General features: G+C 47.0%; 1 protein-coding gene across 1 annotated transcript in view; it reads right to left on the reverse strand.

Annotated features, from left to right (window-relative positions):
• ALDH5A1 (aldehyde dehydrogenase 5 family member A1) overlaps positions 1-8,565 on the reverse strand; it is a 41,608-nt gene extending 33,043 nt beyond the window's left edge. Inside the window, exons 1-4 of the mRNA XM_013007202.2 lie at positions 8,527-8,565; positions 7,846-7,929; positions 4,936-5,106; positions 2,809-2,925 (exon numbers count right to left, since the gene is read on the reverse strand). Coding sequence (XP_012862656.1) covers positions 2,809-2,925; positions 4,936-5,106; positions 7,846-7,929; positions 8,527-8,565 — 411 coding nt within the window. The remainder of the gene's footprint in view (positions 1-2,808; positions 2,926-4,935; positions 5,107-7,845; positions 7,930-8,526) is intronic.
• Positions 8,566-9,246: the final 681 nt, after the last annotated feature.

Here is a 9,246-nt window from a genome sequence, read left to right on the forward strand (position 1 = left end):
ATGTGCTTTACACGATTGATGTATGTGTGGATTGTGATGAGAGTTGTATGAGCCCCTAATAAAACGATTAAAAAAAAAGATTTACAATCTTGCAAACTCTATAAAGCGCCATATGCGTCAGAATGGACTCAGTGACTGTGGGTTTTAGGGTAATAAGTGTAATGAATTGAATTCAGCAAGTATGTTAACATCTGTACGTTCAAAGAGATGTTCACTGGTAACCTTCAGGAGATAATGGGACTAGGTCCACTATCTTGAAAAACGGATCAAGAAAAGAACCGAGCACTCAACAGTCTTTCTAGCTGAACATAGCACCAAGCGGGTAACCCTCCTGCAGACAGTGGGAAGCCCTGCTGCATCATTTCCACTTTTCTCAAAAGGAAACAGCAGATTGAAAGACTGTTCCACAAGGGTGATAGGAAAGTATGGAAGCGGATAGTAGGAATGATTGATTACTCCACTTGGTTGATGTCCTTACTGCCACAGCTAAAAATAGTTGAAATAGCAAATGCCATTATATCTATTTATATCTTACCACAAAAGGACTTAAACTATAAAAAATGATCCATAAAAAAAGCAGGGCAGAGGCTACTTTCTGAGGGTAGAGGTAGTGGGGTTCATAGTTTCTCCATGACAAAATTCCACTTCTTGATTATTACAAGAGTGTTTAACTTAAAATTGTTCAAAAAAATCAAAACTGATCAAATTAAAATTTAATTAGAAATTAAATTTTAAAACTGATTTAAAAACTGATCAGAAATTAAAATTTAATTAGAAACTCATGTTATGTGGTTTTGCTGTACCTATCTTAATTTAGAATCTCCAAAAGGGAAAAAGAAGCATTACTAGTTAAAACGAACTACCTTACGATTACTCTGAAGATGAAGGAGCACAGAGAAACAGGGTTAATTGCCTGGTCCAGGTGAGCTTGTTAGGTGCTGTTGCGTGGGGTCCGACTTACAGTGACCCTACGCGACCTACGGCAGACAAACCATTGCCCGGCCCTGCCCCTCCTCCTGACCTTGACTGTGCACAAGCCACCTGCTGCAGCCACTGTGTCTATCCATCTCATGGAGGCGCTTCCTCTTTTTCACTAGCCCTCTACATGATTGGGAAGGTCTTCTCCAGGATTGGTCCCTGTGGCTCACCTGTCCAAAGGACACGAGACAAAGTCTCACCATCCTGCTTCTAAGAAGCATTCAGTCTAGCTGTAGTTCCTACAAGACAGGTTTGTTTGTTCCTCTGGCAGTCAACACCATACTCAAAGGCATCAAGTCTTCCCTGCTCTTTCCGATCCACTGTCCAGCTTTGTCACTCATGTGAACCGTACTGCCACTGAGTCAGATCGACCGTACAGGACAGGGTCAAACTGCCCCTGTGGGTTTCCAAGACTATAAATCTGAATGGGAGTAGAAAGCCTCATCTTTCTCCCTTGGAGTGACCGGTGCTTTCAAACTGCCAACCTTGCAGTTAGCAGTCCAATGGGTAACCAACTACATCACCAGTGCAAATAGTATAAAACACCTTACCTGAAAAACAAAACACCCCTCTGTTCAGTTAATGTTACCGACTGACTGGAAGGAGTGATTGACCGCTGAAACAAGGTGCCTTTCAGTGATGCGCCTCTTAAAGACAGACACTTCTGGTCACCAAGACTGGAGCTGCAGCAAGTCCCAGAGAGCAGAGCAGAGCAATGGCAATGATTCCCACACTTGTCACGCTGACGGTGTGGAAGCTCCTTCCTCTGATCACAGAGAACAAAAGGAGGTGCAGCAGCCCACAGAATGCTCAACACAAAGGGGCTTCCACACAGCCAAGGCTGAGGTCATGAAGCAAGAGACTGGTACCCAATCTGATGAGTGGCTGTAGGTTGCAACTGCGAATCTCTTCTTCCTTCCTTCCTTCCTCCCTCCCTTCCTTCCTTCCTTCCTTCCTTCCTTCCTTCCTTCCTTCTTTCCTTCCATCTATCCATCTGTTCTTCTTTCCTTACTTCTAAAAATTCTCTGCGGAATGATCCGCTGTCCGGTCATGATTTGATAGGCTCTGGAAGGCAGCAGTGAACACAACAGATGAAAGCCCCTGTCTCCACCGAGCTAGAGCGGGCAGGTTGTCATAGAAACAAATGCATAAACGAATGCCCGGGATGTTGGATGGTGTTAAGGGTTGTGGGCACCAACAACAAAGCGGAGCGGGGGCATCAGGAGGGAGCAGTTGTCATTTTTAATGAAGGAGGCCAGGAAATGCCGCCCTGGGCAGAGAGCCTTTCACTGGAGGCTTGAAGAAGCAAGAGAAGTGCTTTCAGACACAGGTCCTGGACGAGCTGAACATGGGGAAAGGCCTGAGGAGGAAGCAGAAGGGTGGCTGGAATGGATGAACAGGAAGCAGGGAACAGACGAGGTCAGAGGGGCAGTGAAGGCCCGGGCACGTCTTATTGAGGCTTGAAGGCCACTGGAGGGCGTTTCGGTCAGTACTGGCTCATAGTGACCCTATGTACAAAAGAACAAAACGATGCCCAATCGGGTGCCATCCTCACAGCTGCTCTTGTTTGAATCCATTGTGGCCGCCGTCTTGTTGGGGTCCTGCCCTATTCGGCCTAAACCTACGCTGCTTATAGATGTCGAGGCAGACTCCCACGCACCCCTTTCTCCTAAAGGAGCAGCGTGTGACTGAAAAACGCCCCGTGCATTCAAACAAAAGACCACGCAGTCTGAGATGCAGACGGAACAAGAGGCCGCCAAAAGGCTTCTTGCTGACCAAATAAATATCTTTCGATTTTGCCACCCTGCACAAACAGGGAGGAAGACTCACCTCAGCCAGGGCCAGGGCGGAGAGGGGTGTGTCTTCCGCAGGTTTCACCACAACCGTGCAGCCGGCTGCCAGGGCGGCCCCCACCTTCCTGGTGATCATGGCGCTGGGGAAATTCCACTGGGGGCACAGAGCAAAGGAAAAGTGTGAGAGGAGGGGCCATCCCACTAGTCTGGAGGAAGTCAGCCAATACAGTCGCTGCCCAATTGACTGGCAAAGCTCTCTTCAGGTTCTCGGACAAGTGAGCTCTCTGAGCACCTGCCCCCTGCCTCGTTGAGCGGCTTAGGAGACAAAAGCGCATAAGGACAGGAGACAATTTCAAACTTTCTCACAGTACAAAGTTATCTCTAGTGGGAGTCAGAGAACTTCTTCTGTAAAGAGCCAGAGAGCAAATATTCAAAGCTTTAGGGCACAAAGAGTCTCTGCCACAACAATTCAAATTCTGTGGGAGTAGACAGAAATGGGTAGGGCTATATCCCAATAAAACAGTATTTGCAAAAGCAGGCAACAGACTGGATTTGACGGGGGCTATCTCGCCGTGATGGCACCTGAGCTACGTACTTGGGAGAACAAAACGGCAAAGGCGATTCTAAAAACAGCTCCCTCTCTACCTGTGTGTGTGTGTGTGTGTGTGTATACATATATACACACATATCTAGCTTCAAAATGGAATGAAAAGATACTTTCCCACGAACTTGTTGATACTCCATCATATAAATATTTTTACATATTCTTATATACATGAATAATATTTTATTACAACAAATACTTAGCGCGGATTCTTCTGGGCACCATTCGACGCACTTGAAACCGGTAATGAATCAAATCCTCATCACAACCCAGTCAGTTCGGTAAGTGCATTTTCATTTGCAGATGAGGGAAAACTGCGACTGGGTCAGTAACTTGCCAGAGGCCACAGAACGGAAGTTCTGAATCACACCTCGTCCATCTAAGGGGGAGGAAGGAGGGCATTTCTAACTACCCTGAGCAGGGAAAGACAAGTGACCAGCTGGCAGATAATGCAGATGTTAATGTGGGACCAAGTGGCAGGTAGGTACAAGGAGGGTGGTCAAAGAGCAAGCTGCTCCCCACAAGTGTACTGGAGCCTCTTTCCCTTGGAACCAAGATCTTATCTCTCAGCTCATTCCACCCACAGAACCCCGCCCAGTGCCTGCTGGGTCAGAGTACCAATGCTTAGCTCAAGGGTCCTCAAACTTTTAAAACCGGGGGCCAGTTCACTCTTCCTCAGACCGTTGGAGGGCCGGACTATAGTTTAAAAGAAACTATGAACAAATTCCTATGCACACTAGACGAGTTGGCTGCTAAGTAGGACAGGCAGCAGCGGCAAAACACCCGGCGGGCCGGATAAATGTGCTCCGCGGGCCGCATGTGGCCGTCGTTTGAGGACCCCTGGCTTAGTTATTGGTGATGGCCACACATGAAGCATATACTCTTACAGATTACCTCACATTAAAAATAACCGTGGAAAACAAGCCTGTCTTGAAAGGGCAATAGTCTATGTTCTCACGAATATGAAATGCCTAGCCAGAATAGGCATATGCAGAGAGATGCACCTTTGCAGTTGTTCGGAGGGAAGATCGAGAGATACTTAGTGCGCTTACTTAGGTAGAGAGGAGGAGTCTTTCAAGGCAGTGGGGGCATTTGGAAACGAGCAATGGTGATGGTTGTGTACCACGGGGAACATCATTAAGGACACTGGCATGTACATGTAAAAATCGTTGGCAAAGGATTTCCTCTCTCTAGATAAACAAAACAATTAGAAAAGTAGGCTTTGGAATGAAAACAATCATCATATCTACGTCTCTTTAGAAAAACAATAAATACTCGAGAATCTTCTTAGACGGGTTGGGTAGCGCCCGTCAGATAAGCCCAGATGTGGGGTTACCACACAGCCACAGCCACTGGAAATACTTACGCCCAGTTGCTGCCACCACACCTAACGTTCATTATCACAAAGGACGCGGGAACTCAGCTGTGCCCAGCAAAGGAATCAGGAAACCAAGAACATGGGACAGAGGTAGCAGGATGAGAACGCATGTCTTTACAGGGAAGAGCACGTGGCTCCCTGTGTCGCAGCCGCATCTGCTCCCCCAGGACCCCGCCACGTACCGGAGTGATGACAGCAGCCACCCCCACAGGCTGCTTAAGGACCAGCCCCCTCTTGTCTTTCGCGGCCGTATAGATGATGTCTCCGTAGATGCGACGGGCTTCCTCGGAGAACCACTCAAGGAACAGGGCGGAATACAGGGCTTCTCCCTGGGCTTCCTTTAGCGGCTTCCCCTAAATGAAATCGGAGAAGGGCACCTGCTTGTAAATCATCTGATAAACCAGCAAATGGAGTCCCGGGGAGATACACATGGCTCCTAACTAAAAGAACAGGGGTGTACGTCTACCCAGAGGCACGTTGGAAGAAGGGCCTGAGTTCTACTTCTGAAAAATCGATCCCTGGAAATCCTGCAGGGCACAGTTCCCTTCTGCCATGCACTGGGTCACCGTGAATTGGCGCTGACTTGAGGGTAACCGGCTGGTTTTTAATAGGCAAAGCATGGCTTGGCCGTCTACATTCTTCAAGGTTGCAAGCAGCGTAGTAAAGTCTCCTGACTCCTGAGGAGAGCATTACGAAATCCACAGGGTTGTGGAGAAATGTTGAACTGTGCTTAGGACTGGGCAGATCTACAAAGGACCATTCTGTTCTGTGCCACAGGGTGCCATCAACTTGATGGCGGAGAGAGAGAGGGATGACTTCCTGATACCCTAGATAGTCAGAGGGATTACTATCTGACGCCACAGAGAGTCACTTGCATGTCAACACGCTCATAGACTAGGACGGGACACCTCAAACTGCTCTTCCACTTCCTTCTCCTTTCAGTATCTTCTACACGCTGCGACCACGGTACAATGTACCTTCTTACAGATGTGAAAGAGTCAATGGTGCAATAAAAAATGAACCCAAACAATCATGTAGGGGAAAAACCAGATATTAAACTAGCAGCGCCAGTAGAATGTTGACCCAGTGATTTCACTGTCTCCAGAGGCTTCCAGTGCTCCTGCCATATGCAGACCCCCTCCCAGGCCCTCCCCCGAGGCTGCCCTGCCCACTGTGTGGCAGGTCCAGGCAATTTCTGGACCTGGCCTGTGTTCCCAAGGGGTTGGTTTTTCTGATTTTATTGATAGGACAGTTAAGCAAGAATAGGTACTACCCTTTTTATTTAGTTCTTTTTAAACTCAGAACTGTGAATAAGGTAAGAAAGCTACTTTGAGTAAATAAACCATTTATTTTTTAAAAATAAAATAGCAACAGCCACACAGTCCCTCTTATTTTCCTTATGTTATTAAATAAAATGTAACATATAGATTTTGTTTTAGTTAAGATTGAGGGTTGGGCTAAGTTACTTAGAAAAAAAATTTTCATACACAAAAAGAGAAAATTTACAATGCTAATTATGATATCAGATGATATACATATCTAAATCCAAAATGATGTTCACATTTAGATCCAAGCCTTCAAGGCAAGCCAGACACATTTTCCGTAACCACAAGCAGCACTGAAAGGAAGTGTGCCAAGCCCGGGGCACTGTGGGTAACTCGCACCTGCACGGCTAAGTAAGGGGAGGCATAGGCCTATTCCGAGGGTGGACATGGAGCCAGTCCTCACCTTCCGCTTCGCCAACCTAGCAGCCAGCCGTTCCCTGACACACCCTTGCTCAGCCTGAGCCACACAGAGCTGGATGGATGGACCCCGTTTCTCAGCCCTAGCCACCGTAGCTGGCTCAGAGCTCCCATGGGATCGGGACACCTTCTTTCAGACTGCCAAGGAGGCAGGCACCAGCTTGTGCGCTCTCACTGCTCCTGAGGGTTCATTAATTCACAGGGACATCACAGAGAGTATATCATACTAAGAGCTGTCTGAGCCCCCAATTTAAAAAAATATATATATATAAAGAATTATATATATAATTTATATATATATATAAAGAATTAACTGTATGGAAAAATAAACTACCTTTCAGTGTTAAAAAAGAAAAAAAAGACTACAGTGAACCCTCGTTTATCACGGTTAATCGGTTCTAGACCCTACCGTGATAAATGAAATTCCGCGAAGTAGGATTCCTTATTTGTAAATCAAATATTTTCGTAGTTAGAGCATAGAGGACATGAAAAAACACCCTTTAGTCACCATTACACTCGTATTACCCAATTTATTAAACAAAAAAGGGAAAATACAAAAAGTTTTACCTTTTCCTGGATGGTGAGCATCTTCCTCTGGCGCTTATTTTTATTTTCAGAAGGCAATAAAAGCTGCTTAGAAGAAGCAGCTCGTTTAGGAGCCATCATAGGGCTTAGATAAAATTTCTTAAAAATCACAAACAATTACAGTACACTGTACAAAAGCAAAAATGCATCTGATACGTAGTTCCGATACGTAGCGATGCATACAGAAGCGTGTACAGTATGAGCCAATCAGTGGCAGTAATGACAGAGCATGTGCTGTTACGCAAAAACCGCGATAGAGCGAAGCCGTGGAAGTGGAAGGGTTCACTGTATTCCACCCACCCCACCACCCCGTGCCATCGACTCAATTCTAACACCCAGAGACCTTGGAAGACAAGAGTATAGAATTGCTCTTAGTGTTTCCAAGGCTGCTTGTTAATCTTGACAGGCACCGACTGGCTCGTCTTTCTCCCGACAAGTGGCTGGTAGTTAGAACTGCCAACGTCAAGGTTAGCTGCCCTATCCTTAACATCTCACACCTCCACCGTGTCTTTCTTACAGCGACTGCTCTGGTGAAACGTACAGGGGTAGAAAGAGACAGAGGGTGAAGTGTGGAATGGCTCAGAGTGCAGCCCTCAGTCCCTCCTGATGTGCTCATCCCACGCACTAGGCTCAGGTGTGGGTCTGGCTACACGAACACATGGGAGCCAAACTGCCTTCGGCAAGGTAACCGCACACCTGGCCGGACATTGGACAAAGAATGCCTGGGTCGTTGCTCAGGGTTACCAACCAGGCTCCTGCACTTACATTCTCAGCTGTGATTATCTTGGCCAGGTCGTCTTTGTTTTGTATCATTAAGTCATACCATCTCCGAAGCAACGAGCTTCTCTCCTGAAACAGAAATCAAGTTGCAGAAGAACGAAATACCAAGTGTTAGCCCCAACCCACATTCACTGCCATTGAGTTGATTCTGCTTCAGAGCGACCAGATAGAGGGTTCCAAAGCTGTGGATCTTTAAGGGAACACACAGTCTCATCTTTCTCGTGAGGTGCAGCTGGTAGGTTTGAACCTCTGACCTTGTGGTTAGCAGCCCAATGCCATGAGCGCTCCTTCAGTGTAAGACAGACTATTCGTTGCATGACCTCACTCTGGGGAGGAAATGCCTTAGTACCTCTTTGAGGAAGTGACACAAAGACCCATGTCAAGTTGCATCTATAGGCCGGTTGGTGCTGTCCGGTTGGCTCCTAGTGACGCCAGGTGTGTCAGGTTACAACTGTACTCCATAGGATTTTCGGTGACTAATTTCTTGAAAGTAGGTCACCAAGTCTTTCTTCTGAGGCGCCCTGGGGCCACCAAGTTTTGGGCTAGCAGCCAAGAACATGAACTATTTGCTGCACTCACGCTCTCATGCATTCAGGCACCGGGCTATAAATCCAAGACACCATGATTCATCTCACTGCAAAGATACGATTCTGTCTGAATGAGTACCTGCTTCCACGTGTGCAAGCCTGTTTTGTTCTCTGACATGGTGACCCCTTCAGCAGACCTTGAGAGTTTAATTCTTTCTCCTTCCACTAGTGACAGTCTTTCTCTAGGCTGTCTCCCTTCCCCATTTTCACAGGTAACAAGCTGTGTGTCCTAGCCTCTCAAGGCCTTGTTGTCACTAAGGCCTCTAAGTCTCAAACCCCAGAGAAGTGACATCAGTCTCTTTGGTATTAGAGCTGAAGTTCTGAGCACCCCAGGCTGAAAAAGGCTGTGGTTGGGAAGGACAGTCCCAAATCCATTTGCAGGGTCTCCCACAGAGATGAAGCCTGACTGAACTCTTTGGGGTCTTTAACCAAGGATGTAGATCATCTTGCCCTCAGGCAGAGTGCCTTGCCAAGTGAATGATCTCCACCCCTCTCCAGCCAGCCCAAGGAGGGGCAGTCTTTGAGGGGCTTGCCTGGGTTTGTACTTGAGACAGTACAAAGGGTCACATAGTCGTGAATGATGGCCTCCCAGTCTCGCTCTGACTACGCTGATGATCGGAAGGCCCTGGACCAATCCCGTAAGCTCTTTTATTTAACGATGTGTATCCCAACCATGACTCTGTTCCTGCTTTTGTAGATCCATGTGTAACTATGATGTACAGATCTGCCAAGTATAGTCGTGAATTTGTGACTGCCCCCTTTGTTCCGTGCAGCATTAACCTGGTGGAATTCCTGACTG

This window comes from Echinops telfairi, unplaced genomic scaffold (assembly GCF_000313985.2).
Source record: "Echinops telfairi isolate 266 unplaced genomic scaffold, ASM31398v2 ScPeMD7_5868;HRSCAF=6743_0, whole genome shotgun sequence".
Taxonomy (NCBI): Eukaryota; Metazoa; Chordata; class Mammalia; order Afrosoricida; family Tenrecidae; genus Echinops; species Echinops telfairi.